Source organism: Callorhinus ursinus, unplaced genomic scaffold (genome assembly GCF_003265705.2).
Source record: "Callorhinus ursinus isolate GAN/ISIS: 27379988/994484 unplaced genomic scaffold, GSC_fseal_2.0 scaffold24, whole genome shotgun sequence".
Taxonomy (NCBI): Eukaryota; Metazoa; Chordata; class Mammalia; order Carnivora; family Otariidae; genus Callorhinus; species Callorhinus ursinus.
In genome coordinates, this window is record NW_027397086.1 from 17473255 (window position 1) to 17492272 (window position 19018).

Here is a 19018-nt window from a genome sequence, read left to right on the forward strand (position 1 = left end):
TCGGGACCCAGCGGGTGTCAGCCCCGCCCCTGCCCAGCAGAGCCAGCGGCAAGCGTCTCCGCGCCCCGCCTGGGCTCCGCCCCACTCGGGCCCCGCCCCCAACAGCGCGGCCTGCATTTCCCATGAGCCTCTTCGGCTGCCACACTTCGGAAAGGAAGTGGCCTTCTGCACCCGGGCAGCAGTTAAAAGACGGATCGCCGCGGGCAGCAGCTGCCGGGCGCGGGCGGGAGGCGGGACTTCCGTTCCTTCGGGTGTACGTCAGGCAGGAGGCGGAAGCGCAGCGGGGGCGGGAAGGTTGTAGAGCCGCACGTTGGGCTCTGTTTGCAGGTCTCTAAGTGGTCGCGCCCCCTTTGAGAGAGCGATCCGAAGGCGAGGAGGGTCCTGGGCGCTTTCTTGGCCCTGGTAAGTAGGACCGCCTGACGGCGCCGGGGGAGGGAAGTGTGTGGCCCCGGCGCTGATCTGTTGCTGCTGCTGTCTTTGTTGCCATAGGGTAGCGGCCTCCCCACCTTCCTCACTTCCCTTTCTCTGGATATTGGCCGCAGCCGCCCAGCCTGCCCTCCACGCCCTCCAGCAAGGACCCTTTGAGACGCAGGTGCCGCCCTGTCTCATCCCTGCTTTATGTTTCCCTTCACTAGATGGCACTCTTTCCTCTCGTCCCAACCGGCTTGGCTCGCCCTGTGCTTCTGCTTCAGGGGCATGTAAGGATATTTTGTTCAAAACCGAAATCTGTTTGCCAGCACTTGTACTTTGCCCGGGTTCCCCTAAAGGCATCCCTCATCACGCCAATAGAATCAGTTCCTCTCTACTTCCGGAGCACTGTTTGCGCCTTTTAAAGAGCGCGTTTGTTAAACTTTTTAGTAAGGTTGTTTGAATAAGAGTGTATTTTCCCGCTGGAACTGTGTGTTCCTTGAAGGGAGGAGTAGGGTCTTTGCTCATTTGCGATCTCCCCAAGGCCTAATACAAAACCCACAAAGTTGGAAACTAACAGCCCTAAGTATTCTTACTAGCTTTGTGGGCTTGGGCACGGAACTCCCCATCTATAAAATGGTGATAAGTAAAAGAATTTCAAGCATCTTACGCAGTGTATGGTGCAGAGTATGTACTTGATAAATTCTAGGAGTGTTTTCCTTTTTAGCTTTCAGCATATACAGTAGTTGCTGGATATATTTTTTAAGTGAATCAAGAAGTACCATAGAGGAGTGATTTTTTTTTTCTTCTGTCTAGCGCTGATTGTATTGATGCCATCAATTGGTTGATACATTTGGTAGTGTTTGGTAAATACAGCGTAATGGTGTATATTAAAGACAGCAATGCTAAATGTTGGTATCAACATCTGCAAGAGTAAACATTTAACCTTAACGTTCTAATTAAATACTTGAGGGGCTTGGAGAATTTAAATTTGTGATTTAAGTCTGTGCGCTTCTCAGGTGTATATTTTTGAAGCGATGAAAAAACTGAAAACATTTCATTGTAGGGAGGCTAGCTTTACCTGAAAGCTTTTAGTTTGTTACAAAAGTATGCTGCATTTTATATATATGTATACATATTTTTTACAGGTGACTGTAAAGTGCTGACCAGTTGCCACTGAGCATAGTTGAAACAAAATAGGAAGATATGGCAGCAAACCCTTCAGGACAAGGTAATGCATGCTGGAACTTGTTATTACTAGGAACTTTTTCCCCCCTTTGATAAACGTATTTTAATAGAAAAGTTAGGATAGGGCAGTTACTGTAGTCAGAATAAAAAATGAATAGCAAAGTAAAAACCCTGTACTTGAAGTAAGTCCAACATTGTGTCAGATATATAACATTCTTAATAGCTATTAATCCTATGTTTTAACCTGTGTTAAGATTATTCACAACCATGGGCGCCCCAGTGGCTCAGATGGTTAAGCATCTGCCTTCAGCTCAGGTCATGATCCCAGGGGTCCTAGGATTGAGCCCCGCATCAGGTTCCCTGCTCATTGGGGAGTCTGCTTCTCCCTCTTCTGCTCCTCCCCCCGATCGAGCTCTCTCTCTCTCTCAAATAAATAAAATTCTTAAAAAAAAAAAAAAAGATTGGGGACCCCCTCAGGTGGCTCAGTCAGTTAAGCATCTGCCTTCGGCTCAGGTAATGATCCCAGCATCCTGGAATCGAGTCCCACATCAGGCTCCTTGCTGAGCTCGGAGCCTGCTTCTCCCTCTGCCCCTCCCCCCTGCTCCTGTGCACTCGTGCGTGCTCTCTCACTCTGACAAAATCTTAAAAATAATAAAATAAAATAAAAAGATTATTCACATTGTAAACCTTAGGCCCTCCTCTGACATCTGTGTTCTCTTTTCTTTGAAATCAGAACCACTTTTAAAGAGGTTATATTGTCACCAGGCAATATCCATGCCTTTATCTTCATTTGCTCTAGAAACTTTCATACACGTTACCTCTGTTTAGAAGCTCTCTAAAGCAAATCAGGTCAGACACATCCTAGAGAAATTTTTATTTAAAAGTAAGTTTTAAGAAATAAAATTTAATCTCAAGAAAGTATTAAATCCCACTTTGGTAAGTTATGTCCTATTTCAAAACTTGAAGCAAACCTCTATTTCCTTTCCCTATCAACTCTAAACTCTTGTTTGACCCATATTTTTTTGTTACTTAACTCTGTTCTGATTTTTTTTTTACCTTAGTTTTATCTTAACTTAAACCTCATATAAATGTAATCATAGAGTGTGTACTTGTTTGTGTCCAGCTTCTTTCACTCACTAAACTGCGAGTTTTATCCATGTTGTGCCATATATCAATAGCTCATTCTGTTTCTTGTGGAGTAGTGTTCTATTGTATATATTTACCACCATTTTTAAAAAATTCATTCTCCCATTCAGGAGCTTTGGGGTTGTCTCAGTTTTCGCCATTGTGAATACAGCTGCTTTGAGTATTAGTTTATAAGTCTTTTTGTAGATATTTGGATTAATAGCTGAGTATATTGTTAACGTTTTGAAAAGCTGCCAAACCTTTTCCCAAACTGGCTGTACCAATTTACATTCCCTCTGGCAACGTGTGAAAATTCTGGGTGCTCTATATATAGTGTTATAGGTCGTCTTAATTTTAGCCGTTTTAGTGGTAAAGTGACATCTCATTGTATTAACTTGCATTTCCCTGATGACAAATGTTAAGCTCTTTTTTTGTACCTACTGGCCTTGTAAATCTTTTTTTCTTTTTTTACTTAAGTCTTTTGCTCATTTTTTAAAAAATTGGTTTATTTTTATCATTAAGTTTTCTTTTTTTGGAGTCTAGATACAGGTCCTTTGTCACTGCTAATTGCATCATCTGGGTCTTCTTGGAGTTGGTTTCTGTTGACTGCATTTTTTTTTTGAGCGTGGGTCACCTTTTTTTTGCTATACTTTGTGATTGGATATTATGACTAATATATTGTAGAGACTCTGGATTCTTTTGTATTGCTCTGAAATGTGATTTTTGTTCTAGCAAGTGCAAGCCTTCAACTCAAACTGCAAACTCTTGTCTTCCTTGTGTTGGGCAGTAGCGGAACTTTCTGCTCAGTCTTTTCAGCTTCCAACTGCTGCTTTATTGCTGGATCCCCCTGGCAGGAAGCAGAAACATTGGGTGGATTGTATAGGCATGTTTTGGGCTTTACTCCTTCTGCCTTTCCCTCTGGCGTTTCTCCCCTCGTTTTCTGGCTACTCTGCAAGCCTGAACTGTCCTCTGATAACTCAAAGCCAGTAAGGTGAGGCTGTCCCAACTGTTTGTGGATTGAACAAAAGGTCACAAATTCCCGAATCTCACTAGTTGCAATTTCTGCCTGATTTTGGTCCGTCTCTAGTGCCTTCAAATAATGAATTTTTAATCTTTTGTCCAGAATTTATAATTATACTGTGGCAGGGTTCGTCTAACCAAACTACTCTGCTACTACTGGAAGTTGGAAGTTTGCTTTCATTATATATAGATCTATTTTGGTATATTAATTGCATTTAGGGCACAGTAGCGGTTGCATGAGTTTTACAGAAGTGGAGTAGTGTAAAAAGCCATAGCTGTGGTGACAGTTGTAACTAGCTTGTACCGTTCTGTTCTCTCAAATAATCAGGTGTGATTTGTGTGCTCTGGGGATTAATCACAGGTCAACATTCGCTTCCGATCTCTGATCTCTTCATCAGGTTATCAGATGAAAAATAATTTAATTTGAACCAAAATGAAAACAGAGAGACATCTATTTTGGAAGGAAAATATGCTGTTAAAAATCACACAATGCAGTCCAGATGAAAATAAATTTTAAATTATCTGTTCTAATAGCACAGTAATTGAGATTTACAATTTGCTGGTTATTTATGTATTTTTTTTAGCATTTGCAATAAAATGCGATCATTTTTAGGGTTGCCTTTGATTGATCCATAATCATATCTGCTGTGAAACATCCTCTAATCTAAATAGAAGTGAATTTAGATTAGCCTTCGGCCTCTGTTCTTTTGTCAGTGATTTTGTTGGTGTCCTGAGCTGGTATTAGGCACCAGCAGAGGGAGTCCATATCATGCTCTGTAGACGCCCAGTGAAAATTTTAAAATTCTCATCTATTTGGATCTATTGCATTTTACTTTCTATATTAAATTATTTCTGTACTCTTTATATGTATAGAAACTACTTAATACAGAGATTGAATGCCAAGTGCCATAATTATCTTACAATGATTGTTGAAAGAACCATGACTTTAAAAAAAGTCCTGATCCGTACATTGCCATTTGTTAATGTCTCTGGTGTAGGATACAGAGTCCTGTGGTGTTCACTGAACCCTCTAGCAGATCTAGCAGTCTGTCATACTGTGCTAGCAGTCAGGACTGCTAAATTTCGTAAGCTCTTGGCACAGTCACTGAAGTCTCCTCCTTACCATCCATCGTAGTCTGGAACATTTGGTTGGTTCTTAATAACTACCTGACTGATAAAGTAACATTTTGAGAATTTTAATATGTAGAGGCAGATTCTCAAATTGGAATTTGGCCAATGGACTATGTAAAAGAATCTTTCATTATTGGTAAATATCAAGGTCCTATGATCGTGTGGTGGCACCTGATTTCAGACACACAGAAACCTAGTGAAATACTGAGTAAGAAATGTGAATTATTTACTTTGATTCTTTTATTTTCTAGTTATCTTAAAATGTTTATAGTAATAACTATAAGCCCTGCAGATCAGGTGGTGGGAACTTTTGACTTGGGGCCATTCTGGATGCTCTTAGCTGTGATTTCAGGGTGCTTTGTAGGAGTGGGGTGGCATAGCTCTTCGGAGGTGTCTTGCTTGGCCTCAGGCCCAAATACAAGTCTTACCCCAAACTGTCTATGGTCCAGAAGAAAAGCAAGGTATGCTACCTGTCAATAACATGTAAATTAAATGTAAATTAAAATTTACGCTGATGTGTAAAAATAATTTAAAATTCTTGTGTTTGTACTTTTTTAAAGAGGAGAGCATGGATGCAATTTGCAGTAGGTTTTTAGAAACAAAAAAAATTGTTTTTGTCTCATTTTTAGCTGCAAAGGCAGAATACAGTATTTTTCTGATGTGCTAGGAATGATCTGTAGTCCCCAGGTTGAAATGGGAATTAAACTGAGTTGAGGCAGAATATGTTGTAAAGGAGCTTCAGATCTTGTGTATAGTTAGGAGAGAGCTTGAGATTCCCAGGCCCATTCAGACTGGCCTGGGAGGCCTGTCATGTGAGCGTAACCTGGAAAGCTGCATGCTGATCAGTTGTATTCTTTGTAATGAAAAACTATTCACTGAAAGTGAATTGGCAGAATGGGGCTGAGAAGAATCTAGTGATGTTAACTCACTAATGCAGAATGCTAGAGAATGACAGTAATAGTATTTATTAAGCAGTACCATGTGGCATGCTGTGTGCTAGGTATTTTACTTCTATTTTCTGTACCTTATATAACCACCCTTCGAAGTTACTACTGTTGTCTCTTTTGGTCCTGTCTAGTGAGATAATTTCCCAATATTAAATAGTAACTGGTAGTAGTGATATGAGAAGTCGAATTGATTCTTTACCCCGGTACCCTGTTCATTGTTTTTCCATACTGCACTTTAGCCAAGGGATTAGAACATTGTAATTAAGAAAATTCTAATTCTAAGAAAAAAATTGGGTGCTCTAGAATAGGGGCAAAAGACTTCTTAATCTTTGTATCTCTTTTGCATCTGTTATTAAGCAGAAAATCCTTACAATGAAATGGGCCTGGGAGTTTATCTGTAAGAGGAAATATGAGTGATGAGGAAAGGTCAGTTCAAGCGGAAGATAACTCATCTTTTTATTTAGCCAGTCCTGAAGAAGGGAAACCTCAAATGGGTAGAGAAAGTGGCAGTAGCTCACAAGGAGTAAGTCCTTGACTGAGAGAGAATTTGAAAACAGGGAGGTCACTTGAGCAGATATTAGGGTTCATTCCTTTCCTTTGATATGTATTTTCAGTAAAGTCCAAAAAGTAGCTAAGAGTTGAATCATTTTTAAGATTTTATTTATTTATTTATGTGAGAGAGAGCACGAGCAGAGGGGCAGAGAGAGGGTATGCGGGGCTCGATCCTAGGACCCCTGAGATCATGACCTGAGCCACCCAGGTGCCCTGAGTTGAATAATTTTTCAATCTCTCCAGATACAAGAAGTGTTTGCCATTAACTAGATACTGAAAAAACTAATTGGTACTAATCAACTCACATTAACTTAATAATGTTATATGCTTTTATTCTGCTAAGACTTAGACATCAAGCAGTCTCCTCTGGATGAGGTTTAAGCTTTAACCACTGAAAACATTACATATATTATTGGGGAATGTGGTAGGCAAAATGATCCCCTCCCCACCCCACCACCAAAGATGCCCACCTCCTAATCCCCAGAACCTGTGACTATGTTACCTTCTCTGGCAAAAAGAACTTTGCACATGTGATTAAGGTTAAGGGCCTTGAGATGGGAAGATTATCCTGGATTATCCAGGTGGGCCCATTTTAATCTCATGAGTCCTGAAAAGCAGCACATTTTTTCCCTAGCTATGGTCAGAGAGAGAAATGATAGAAGAAGGGTCAGAGAGATACAGTGTTGCTGGTTTTGAAGGCAGAGAAAGGGTACCGTGATCCAAGGAACTCAGGCAACTTCTAGAAACTGGAAAAGGCAAGGAAACAGATTGTTCACCAGAGGCTCCAGAAGGAAATGCGGCCCTTGATTTTAGCCAAGTAAGACCACTGAACTACAGAACTGTAAAATGATAGATTTGTGTTGTTTTAAGAGACTAAGTTTGTAGTAATCTGTTACAGCAGCAATAGAAAAATAGAAATAATTCACCATTTAATTCTATGAGCCAAAAATCTAGGAGCCATCCATGACACCTTCTTTTTCATTCCTTACTTAATCTTTACTCTGTCACTGTCCTGTTGATTTAACTTCCTAAATAGCTCTTGGATATGTTCCTATCTTTCCATTTCCCTGGCCCGTAATAACTTTTGTCATCTCTAGCTTGTTCTACTGTCATAGTCTCCTGTTTCTTGTCTAGTCTGTTCTCAACACTGCAGCCACAATGCTCTTGTTACAGGGGAAAGTGTCATTTTCCCCTGACCCCTAATGAACTTGTTTGTCCTTTAGATTTCAGTTCAGGCATGACTTTCTCTGGAAGCCTTCACTGCTCCCCCTACTCTTAGCCTAGGTCAAGTTTATTCAACATTGGTTTCCATAGTCATGGATTGTTATCAATGCTTATAGAATTTTCTTTCTTTATTTCAGACTACTCATCTTAGATTCTAAGTATACATTCATTGCTGTAATTATCTGACCATCTCTCTCCTCACTGGACTGTTTGAGAACCATGAGAGCTAGAGTCATGTCCAGCTTTGGCTCGTCGTTGTATCCTTAGAACCTGTCTAGTGCTTGTATATGATGAATACACAATAAATATATGTTGATTCAGTAAATAACTTAAAACATATTAAATAGTGCCACAGTGACTTTCCTTTAATACTAAACAGGTGTCTTAAGTATGATGTGTTGATTTAATGTATAGTTGTAATATATAGCCTGTAGGGTAACCACTTGAAAGGATTTGAGTAATTTTAGAGTAATTTTCATTCTTTGGCTTTAGATTTTTTTCCCAATAAAAAGAATTCCAGTTAGTGCTTACTTAAGTGTGATAGAGCTATTCATGTAAAGTGGTTATCAGCTGTTAGGTTTAAAATGCAACTTGATGTGATGCCAGTTCCTTGGGAATGTTTTTAGTGACAAAAAAAATGTGTGGGAGTTATATGTTTCTATGAATGGATGTAGAAATGAAAATATATATGATTGTGAATGGAGATAGGGTTCTAAAAGTAGAAGTAGTTCAGAGTGTGCTGTTTTATTCTAAGATAATTTTATTAGGAAAAAGGTTAATTATAAAGGAATATTAAGTACTATACATGAGATATATTTTTAACACTTTCATGCTTCTGAAAATGTAAAAGTTAACATGTAACTATGATATGTATAAAAGAATGTAAAAATCAAATGTTAAATTATGGCAAGAGATAGGTGAATGTTTAAAAAAAAAAACTCGCGTAGTAGCGAGTGTAATAAAACAGTTAAATGTTACATATTGATGTCCTAGTTAGAGTTCGTTTGTATAAACCTTGAAGGTGGGAGAATCTTACTGTAGAACATTATACTTTGTATAACCAGATAGATTACCTAGTTTGTGCCTTAAGTTTCAAATTTGAAATAAGCTATTATTATCTCCTCAGTGCTATCTGTTGACTTTTATATACTTTTATAATGTAAATGTTTTGTGTAAAATAGACATGTAAAATAATACTGTATTATTTTTTAAAAAATCAAGAAGGAAGCATAGGTTTCAGGAACATTAGACAAGATCAGAAAATAAAAGCCTAAAAGATCTGACCATACCCTTTCTCTGTAAAGTAGCTTTTGTGGCTCTCAGCTGCTTGCAGATATACATTAATATCTAGAATATTATGCAAAAGATAATTTTGCTTGGTTATACTGTGGAAAAGGAGTTGAGAAGGGAGGTTATTTTAACAGACATTTGGGACATAAAATTCACTGGACTCGGGGATTGGTTAGCTGTGGGTAGTAAGAGGGAGGGGTTATAAGGATAAAACTTGGGGTTCTGGGTGGGAATATGGGGCACTAAATGAGATACAGAGATAGGCATCATCCCATCTTTACCAGGGAGGGAAGGCTATGGGCTAGCCCACTCCGGTGACCCCTTGTTTAAATACTTTAATGAGTTCTTTATAAAGTCCAAGGGGATCTCTGCATGGAGAAAAATACTCATCACTGCTCATAACTTAATTAATGGTGTATTAAGCCTACACTCATCTAATAAAGTAACTTCTAAAATAAAAAATTTTAAACACTTAGGATTGATTATAAACTTATTTTGTTAAATTCTCTATAATAGTTTAAATTAGAATTATAAATGACTGTAATACTTCACTTTGTAATGATTGCAAAACTTAGTACACTTAAATCTATTTTAAAATATTAACCCATGGGTTTAACTAATTAATTTACTCTTTCTGTACTTGTTTTTTTTATTTCTTCCTGGGGTTATAATAATCTTCCCAGATTCTTATTTCTGTACTTTCCCAGGATTATAGTAATCTTTCTATGCCTTCCTAGGGTTACAGTAATCTTACCACTACCAAAACAAACCAAATTTCAGGTAAGTCAAGATTTAGTGTTTTTTGATAAGTTTGATTCTCAGCCAAAACGCAAGATTTGGTTATGCCTTTAAAGATGATTTAAAAGCTGTGTTGTTGTGCACTGGGTCCCTTCTATCATTAAACTTTACCTACTGAGTTAATGGGATTTTTTAAGCTCACGCTTGTCTCATAGATTTTTAGTTTCTTGCAGCCTGGAGTTAGTCCCTAAATGAAATACTTCCGTGTTCTGTTTTCTTTATGAATTGCCCTTTTCTGGTAGCTTTACTGCCACAATTTAATGCATTTCATCTCCCAAGAGGTCAGGGATCATTAGGTCTTAGAGTTAGCTCTCTTTAGGAATTTCACTAACTCATCCAGTTAGAACTCAGAGTTTCTGCTTGGTCCTTGTGTGACAGGGGTGCTCATCACCACTGGGGCTCCTGTATGGGTGTGTGTGTGTGTGTGTGTGTGTGTGTGTGTGTGTGTGTGTGAGTGAACCTGTGCTGAATCCACCTCTCTTGTTCTTGGTCCCAAACATGCTTTTTCTGGAACTATTTGGCTTAGCCCCAGTTCCCTGTATTTACCCCTTCCTCGGTGTACCTAAACAAAAAAGTATACAGCTATACTTTATAAACAGACATAGACTTAATAGGAGAAACAAACTCCTAAGCGTTAACACTAACCTAATTATTAACTGTGATTATTACAACTGACCTAATTACTAATTATAATAATTATTTTCACCCTTCTTTACAACTATATTTTTATGTATTTTAACTTTCCCTTTTGTATCTTATTATGGAGTCATGGCTTATCATAGATTTAATTTGTTCCATTTAGCTATAATTATTATTCTATTATGGCTAACCTCAAATGTGCTTCTTTATTCTTTTTTTTTTAAGTATTTTATTTATTTATTTGATAGAGAGCATAAATGGGGGGAGGGGCAGAGGAAGAGGGAGAAGCAGACTCCCCGCTAAGAAGGGAGCCCAACATGGGGCTTGATCCCAGGACCCCGAGATCATGACCTGAGTCAAAGGCAGATGCCTAACCGACTGAGCCACCCAGGCGCCTGGCTTCTTTGTTCTTTCAGCACTACCCTGGATGTTTAAAAGAAAAAAAACTAATTGCTTTCTGACAACAAGATGTTCTAGGCACATCTTGATTTTTTTTTTTCTTGCCCCAAGACATGGAACTAGTACTCTCCCTAGAACTCTGGTTCCTTTTCACAGAGGACAGACATTTAAAATAATATAGGTAAGCTTAAACACATTGAAGAACATTGAAAAGCTCAGTTGTGCTTGTATTTATCCGAACATTATTGATCAAATTATCTTCATATAGTCTTTTTAATGCTTTGTACATACAATTTTTATGTATATACCATTTCTTTACTGATAGTGACCCTAAAATACTATTTGTGAACAAATTAATCTTGAGAGAAATGGATATTTCCATAAACAGCACACCAGTACTTTTGAGTGTGGTTATTTATTTTGCTCATCACATAATTTAGACACTATCGATTTTTTTTTAAGATTTTATTTATTTGTCAGAGAGAGAGAGAGAGTGTGCACAAGCATGAGGAGTGGCAGGCAAAGGGAGAAGCAGACTCCCCGCAAGCAAGGAGCCCGATGTGGGACTTGATCCCAGGACCCTGGGATCATGACCTGAGCCAAAGGCAGATGCTTAACCAACTGAGCCACCCAGGCGTCCCACCACTATTAGATTTTTATATCTACAGTATCTCTAAATTCCTACAAAGATGGAACTACATAATTATCTCCTAAGAATGCATTAGCCTCTTCTGAGAAGTGGAAAAAGTCTTGTCCTATAGTTAGAAATACACCTAGTGACACCACTTGCTTTTTATATATGCATCTTCATATATACAAATGGGAGAGTGCTACTTTCCCTTGGAAAGCATTCTTCACTTTACAGAGAACTCACTTTAGGCTTTGTTTTCTAGCCTTTTATCTTTCCATTTGTTTTTTTCTAAATTAGGGATCAAACTCAAATGCCCACAGGCATATAAACAAATCTGATAAGGACTGTAATAAGCTAGGGAGTGCCCAGTGTCTTTTTAATGTGATGAAATAGCGATGATTATTTCTTCGTTTTAGTTAATTTTTACCATGAGGATATCCAGATCCCTTGTTGCCAGTGCTTGAGATGTTTCAAGAGAAGCAAGAAATCTGAGGATTTTGTTTACATTTTCGCAATGTTTACATGTTGGCATTCAATTCAGATTTTAATTAATTTCAGAGCGAGCACGGTGGGGGGGGGACAGAGGGAGAGAATCTCAAGCAGACTCCCCACTGAGTGTGATGTTGAAAATGTGAGGCTTGATCTCATGACCCTGAGATCATGACCTGAGCTGAAATCAAGAGGATGCTTAACCAACTGAGCTATCCAGGTGCCCCTAGTTCAGATTATAAAACCTAGTTGGTTGCTGCTTCTGGGCCAGGACTTTGCATCCTCTGCTCTAGATCTTATAAAACTTGAAGATCAAAATCAGGCCCAGTATTAAGTAGTTGATGAAGGACACACATTTTTGTACCCCATCTGTTATGCTCCATTTCTTTCTCAGAATTGCTGTGTAGTCCGTTGCAGTTCTTTGACTTGTTCCTTGAAAGACTGTGTCACTTCTGAATGAAAGCAGTTGACAACGAAAAATAAATATTGTTTGGATCTGAGCATGTCTGTTGCTGTTTTCCTCCTGAAAACCTTGGTGATTACAGTTCTTTAAAACTAAGTCTTCAAAATCCTCAGTCAGTATTCTACTTTGCATCCATCCATGTGGGCTGTGCTGGTAAAGTCGCTGGGAAGCGGTAGGAAAACGGTATAACCGTCTAGGGGAACTATTCACTAGTGCGTTCGTTATCTTGTTAGAGAACAGAATTTGCTTGCTGGGTTTTTAGATGGCCTGGGTTTCTAAAAATAGCTCTAAAATGTTTTTATCTCTCTCTCTCCCTCTCTCTCCTCCCCCCACCCCCTTTTTTAGGTTTTCAAAACAAAAACAGGGTTGCAATCTTGGCAGAACTGGACAAAGAGAAAAGAAAATTACTAATGCAGAACCAGTCTTCGACTAATCATCCTGGAGCGAGGTATTGAAGAATAATGTGGTTTTCATATTCAGGATATAAAAAAGATCTTGGACAAAATACCTCAAGTTGGTTGGCAGACGTTTGTCTCTGTAACGTTGCAATTTACATGTTTTGTTTCTTTGTTAGATTTGAAAAAAATTAAATGAAGTGATTAGATCTTAAATATTCCAATTCTAATTAGAATATTTAATGGTCCCCAGAGCCTACTTTTAAAAAAAAGAAAAGGGTTTTGTGTGGTTTTTGTTTGTTGCTGAAATTATTGTCAGTGCCCCCCTTTTTAAGCATTCTGCAAAGCAGGTAAAATGTAGGTGGCTTCGTCTTTATTGTGTCCAGTTTCTGCCTTCTTCCATCGCATTTAGCCACTGCCCTGGCCTTGCCCCCTCTTTCAGCCAGACCTCCTGAAAGTGCTGTCTGTCCTCACCTTTACTTTCTCACTCATTGACTCCTCAGCACATTCCAATCTGACTCGAGAGCCACTCTCCCCTTCCTAAGAATAGGTGCTCGCCTTGGTCACCTACAGCCTCATGGTTGTAGCTAAATCTGGTGGGCCGAGGGCCTTCCCTTATTAGATGGCTTAGTGTTGTCTGACACCACTGATCACTCTGTCCTTCTTGAAATACTCTCTTTCCTCGGCTTCCACTGGCTCTGTGCCACATGGTCTTGGTTTCTTTTGCAGATGCATCTCCGCTGCCTGTGTCGTGAATGTCCGTGCCCTTCAGAGTCCGTTCCTACAGCCAGTTTCCTGTCCTCACACAGCTTTTCCCTGGGCAGTTGCCTCCACTTCCACGACCTGTTATTTATGTGCCAATAACTTTTATCTCATCTTTTCTCCCAAGTCCCAAATTGCCTCTTGGGTAGCTCCACCCCGATGTCCCTTAGGCATTTCAAACTTGGTGTGTCCCAAGCTGAACTCCTCTTCCCTTCCCGTGCTCTTACTCACCACTTACTATTCTTGGGTTCCTTGTCATGGTGAATGGCACCGATCTACCAGTCCTCAAAGTCAGAAGTGTGGACTTCGTCTATTATTCCCTTTCATGTCCGTCTCCGATCTGCCTATTTTTCTTCATGGCTACTGATGCCACCCTTGTCCTGGCCACTCCCATTTCGACAGCTGCTTCCTCACTGAATTTCCTTAGTCTTCAGTCCTGAATATATTTATCAGTTGTGTCAGTTAGGATGTTTTAATCTGGAAGTAACAGAAAACCAAGAAAATTGGCATACACGTTAGGATGTATGTTTCCCGGGAGTGTGAAGAGCCGGTGGTTCCAGAGGGGCTTCATGCAGTGGCCAGCGGTGTGAGCCGTGCTCCGGCCTCCCTCCAGCCTTCCTTTCTGCCTTTCTGTGTGGGCCGGCAGCTCCCTAATGGTCCAGATGGGACTGCCATAGTCTCAGCCTCACCGCACGCTGAGCCAGCTACAGAGGCCAAAGCCAGAAAGGTGCCTGTGCTACAGTTTCCCTTTTAAGAGTGCAGAGAATGTTCTCAGAAGCCTCCCAGCAGGCTGCCCGTCAAGCCTGGCTGCCCAGAACTGTGTCTCTTTCTCTTGCTTAAACTAGAAGCCAGCGAGGGGAATGGGAATGGCATTGTCTTACACCGATCAGAGTTCATTCCCTGAGGGATGAGCCTGGCCAGCCCTGAAGCGTGGTACCACCAATACTTGAATGAAGTTTGGATTCCATTAGCAAGGAAATAGGGAGATAAACAGTTGTGGAGGAGGTGACCAGCGCAGTCTGCCTAGCGTGGTCTTTCTGAGCCATCATGTGGTACTTGTGATCATGTCACTCCTCTGCTTTATTAAACTCTCTGGGAGTCTCTCTTTACTGTGAGGATAAGATCTACATTTCTTAATTTATTTCACAGGGCACCTGCCTTTCTCTCCGCCCTGTCATCTTCTGCCAACCCACTTCACCCCTTTCCAACCCTGACCTCCAGTCCTGTCAAGCTCTTAATTTCTTCAGACACGCCAAGGTCTTTATCCCTGGGCTTTTCGCATGCTGTACCTTCTGCTTGCAACATTCAGTGCTTCTGTTTTCATCATAAATGTAACCTTATGATAGACTGGAGTACCTCAGATCAGTTTGAAAGTACGGGACCATAGATCATCCAAAAAATAATCAAAAACAGAGGTGATTTGAAGCCCCAGTAAAATAACATAGGCTTTCTTCATATAAATTAATATAAATCGTGGGAGAAGGAAAAAAAGACTTATTCTGGGAGGCCTTTTTTTTTTAATCCCTATAAAGAACATATAATGAAAAATGTGATTCAGAAGTAAGGAAGTTTCTTCTACCTTAAACAGCCAAATAACTAAGATTCCCATTTTAGCATTGCACTCTCGAGACCCTCTCTTAATAAGGACTTCCGGGATCATGCTGAGCAGCAGCATATTGCAGCCCAACAAAAGGCGGCTTTGCAGGTGAGCAAAGTGGAACTGACACTTGGGTCTCTGGAGAGTTCCCGGGTCTTGGAGGCCAGCACAGTTCCTAGTTCGTATTTCAGTGGAGCAGTATCAGTAAAAACGTTCCACACATAACTGCAATGGTTTTCTGATGTTGAGTCATGCCCAGAGGATTTGAAGGACCCATACAGCAGTAATGAAAGTATCCTTTATGGTTTGACACCGTCATCATTGAGTCAGGGCTGTCCTTGGCAAGGGATTGCTTGCGTACAAGGATATTTGGATGGACAGAATGATCTTAAAAGCTGAACCGGCTAGTTGAATAGTACATACATATATTTTTTCAAATTTGTCATGCTGTTACACTCCTTAATAATCTTACTGGTGTACTGGATTCTCTTTTTAATGGTCAGCATACCTGTTGTGCAGGAAATGATAATCCATCAGTTTAAAAAATACTGTTCTTCATAGTAATAAACAGTTTTAGTATCACAGTGATCTTGGATTGTTTAACTGACATTTCCAGAGACCTGGAACAAGCCATCATTACCTATGCTGTTAAACCTTTGAATCTCAGAATTGGAAGAGGCATAAAAGATCATCTCACATAAGGCAACCTAACAACAGTCTTCCTTTCTCTAGTGACAGAGGGAGGTCGCTGGTGGTTTTCTGTTACTTATATTTCAACATTCTCTACAAAATGTTGGAATCTTAATCACCAGTAATCAGCTCCCTTGCCCACCCACTCCCTTCTCAACTACTGCCCTTCTTTCTCAAGCACCTGCTTTGTTGATCAAAGGCAGATTTTGGGGATCTTTGTTGCAAGTTTCCGCACTCCAAGGAACAAAGTAATTCATGTCTTTGACTCATTATTCACTTTAGAGAATCACAGAGGACAGAGTGGGTCTGATAAATGAGTGCCTGGTGCAGTTTGTTAATATAAATTCTTTTTTATTATCTATCTCCCGTGTATTTAAACAAAATTAGCAGCAGCAGAACTGATTTTTAAAATAAATTTGGTCTTAAACACTCAGATAGGATAAGTAATTTTAATGCCTTGGTTGAAAAATTGTGATGTCTAATAGTTTAATTGCCTTTGCTTTTTTTAACCCTTCCCTAGCACGCACACGCACACTCATCTGGATACTTCATCACCCAAGACTCTGCTTTTGGGAATCTGATTCTTCCTGTCTTACCTCGCCTCGACCCAGAATGAAGAAAAGATTTGTGACAAAAGTGACTGGAATATCAGATGCCAAAGCTACTATCATTTAGTGCTTTACAAACTGTGACTTTCAGAATTTTGGTGAACTTTTATACTTTTATTGCTTCTTTAAAAGAAAGGCATGTGTACGTCAGAGCAGAAAGAAGGGTCTCCAGGAGGATAAGAGCTCTGGGGGCTGTGGTATCTGAGGAACTGGTGCTGCTGCCTGTGACTGTTTTGGAACACAATTTGATTTTCTGAACCCAAATCAGAATTGAAGGGTCACATAAATTCACCCCTACCCCCACCCCCCCAACTAGGTGGATTGAGTATATCATTGTCCACAGTAGACTTTCATGAACCATTTATAGTACTTAACTTTAAAGAAATGAGGGTGCTTTTAAAAACGTGAACCAATAGGCTTAAATAAGTTACATTCATATTTGCTGTTTGTAGAACTGCTATCAATGTACCTTTTGTGTTTATAGTCAACTTGTCATCCTGAAATACTCTTTAACTCATAACCAACTCCCTTATTCTCCATTTTCAAAGAATCTAAGACTAAGTTACCAGTCTTAAACATCTTTTATAAACCTATGCTACTATAAATTATGTGATTAAATGCGATTAAAAACAATGATAAGAAATGTGATTTTAAAATTTGTACATGCTCTTAATTATTTAGTGTTACTACACGTATGGTGTGCCCACGTTTTATTTATCTAACTAAAAACAGATGCAAGTGGGGCCCCTTTTTAGTTACTCTAAGGAGTCAGGTTAAGCAAGTTCCTCAGTATGACACATCTTAAACAGAATTTGGGGTGCTTATTTAAGCTTGCAGTCCCTCCCACCTTACCCCAGTCCTAGAGAATTAGAATTTCTAATTCAAAACAAAGTCTGAAAAACCTGGGTAAGGAATTCAGTTTTCTTTCTATCTATATATCTATATCATATAAACTCATAGATTTCTTTTTTTTTTTTAAAGATTTTATTTATTTATTTGAGAGACAGAGAGAATGAGAGAGAAAGCACATGAGATGGGGGGAGGGTCAGAGGGAGAAGCAGACTCCCTGCTGAGCAGGGAGCCCGATGCGGGACTCGATCCAGGGACTCCAGGATCATGACCTGAGCTGAAGGCAGTCGCTTAACCAACTGAGCCACCCAGGCGCCCCAAACTCATAGATTTCTTTTGTCCCTGAAACTTAGCTAAAATTAGCTAAAATCTACGTGGGTTTTTTTTTTAACCTTTAATAGGATTGAAATTATATTTTATACTATATCACAGATACAGTACTTTATAGAACTACTTGTAATTGACCTCATATTAGGCTTGAGTCCCCCTCATCTCTGGGGGTAGGATGAAATTTAAACTTAAAATTCCAGTTTGGGTCAATATTTAATTGAAGTTCATCTCCTTTTTCAAAGAGTTTCTTTCCTTCCTTCCCTAGATATTTGCACCAGCTGCACAGCCCTAGGTTAACCCAAACTAATTAAAGCAGGAATGGAGAATTCTAGACTTGGCTGTGCCATTTAGATTCTTTCTCTTGAGAATTTGAACTGATTTCCTGCACTTGGGTGAGGTGACAGCCATGCCCATCGTAATGGTCGCTATTACAGCTGTTATACTCCCTGCTGCTGAGGAGGTCCCCAGGGGCCTCTGGCTCCTGTCCTGCCCCAGGTCCATCCAGCCCTTCCTTGGGTCTTCTACAGTGGCCCTCATTTTCTTGAATTATTTTGACAGTGTCAGTTCTGTGCAACACATGACCAACTGACATGGTTCTAAATCTGTCTACTGATGCTAAGGAGATAAACAATTTGGATTGTATACTTTTTATACTATTGAAGCCTCTACCTAATGTGTGACTTTGATAACCTAGGTAAAGAGATCTTTTTTCAGTGGTATCTTTTCTAATCTCTTAGCCTTTTAAATAGATGTTGTTAAATCCTGCAGTCCTGGCTAGGAAGCACTCCCTCCCACCCCTCGCCTGGGAGTCCCTGACAAATTCAGGTCAGTTCCATATGTGTTCGTGAATACGCACTCTGGAAAGCACCGGAGCACGGAGGAGGGTGGGGAGAGGTGAGAAAGATGAGGCCTGCTCTGAGGGAGGTCACAAGGAGGGGGGCCTGTTGTGGGGCAACAGAAACGATGAAGGAAGGCAGAGCGCAGCACGCCACGGAAGAGGTCCCCAGAGCACATTGCAGTCTAGATAGGCCTGGGAGGACTGGTAGGATTTCACCGGGAAGGGCCGAAGAGCTGCTCCAGGCAAAGGTCAAGGTCTCATAATCAAAGAGAAGGAGGGACTAAGGCCGTTGGGAGGACTGCAGAGGACCAAGGGAAAAGCAGTGCACTAGTCAGAAGCCCTGAGGTGAAGCTGGGGTGGGGGGTGGGGGAATGGGGGTAACTCACTTCACCTCTCTCTGCATGTCACTCTGTCTCGCCTGTAAAGTAGGAACAGCACACGGCCTACTTTATAAATCGTCTAGACCAGTATTTCTCGAAGTGCAGGCTCAGCCTGTTACTGAAATGAGAAGCCAACTAACTTAATGGTTTAATGGAGTGTGACCAGCATTTTTTTTTTTTTTTTGGAAAACTAGGAAGCGTGAGAGTGCATGGCATGTTGTAATAGGTTTTGTTTCATGAATCTTCTGTGTGTTTGTGTGTGTTT

General features: G+C 40.2%; 1 protein-coding gene across 2 annotated transcripts; it reads left to right on the forward strand.

Annotated features, from left to right (window-relative positions):
* The first annotated feature begins 240 nt into the window (after positions 1–240).
* On the forward strand, positions 241–18950 carry INIP (INTS3 and NABP interacting protein). 2 transcript variants are annotated; one of them, XM_073876533.1, is made up of 6 exons: positions 241–402; positions 1557–1639; positions 9623–9665; positions 12650–12752; positions 15076–15166; positions 16269–18950. In XM_073876533.1, exons 4-6 carry the CDS (start codon positions 12715–12717, stop codon positions 16362–16364), a joined length of 225 nt encoding a protein of 74 aa, XP_073732634.1. In that variant the 5' UTR covers positions 241–402; positions 1557–1639; positions 9623–9665; positions 12650–12714; the 3' UTR covers positions 16365–18950. The 2 variants fall into 2 exon arrangements, with proteins under 2 accessions (XP_073732634.1, XP_025744386.1); XM_025888601.2 differs by lacking the exon at positions 9623–9665 and having other exon boundaries at positions 243–402.
* The last annotated feature ends 68 nt before the right edge of the window (positions 18951–19018 follow it).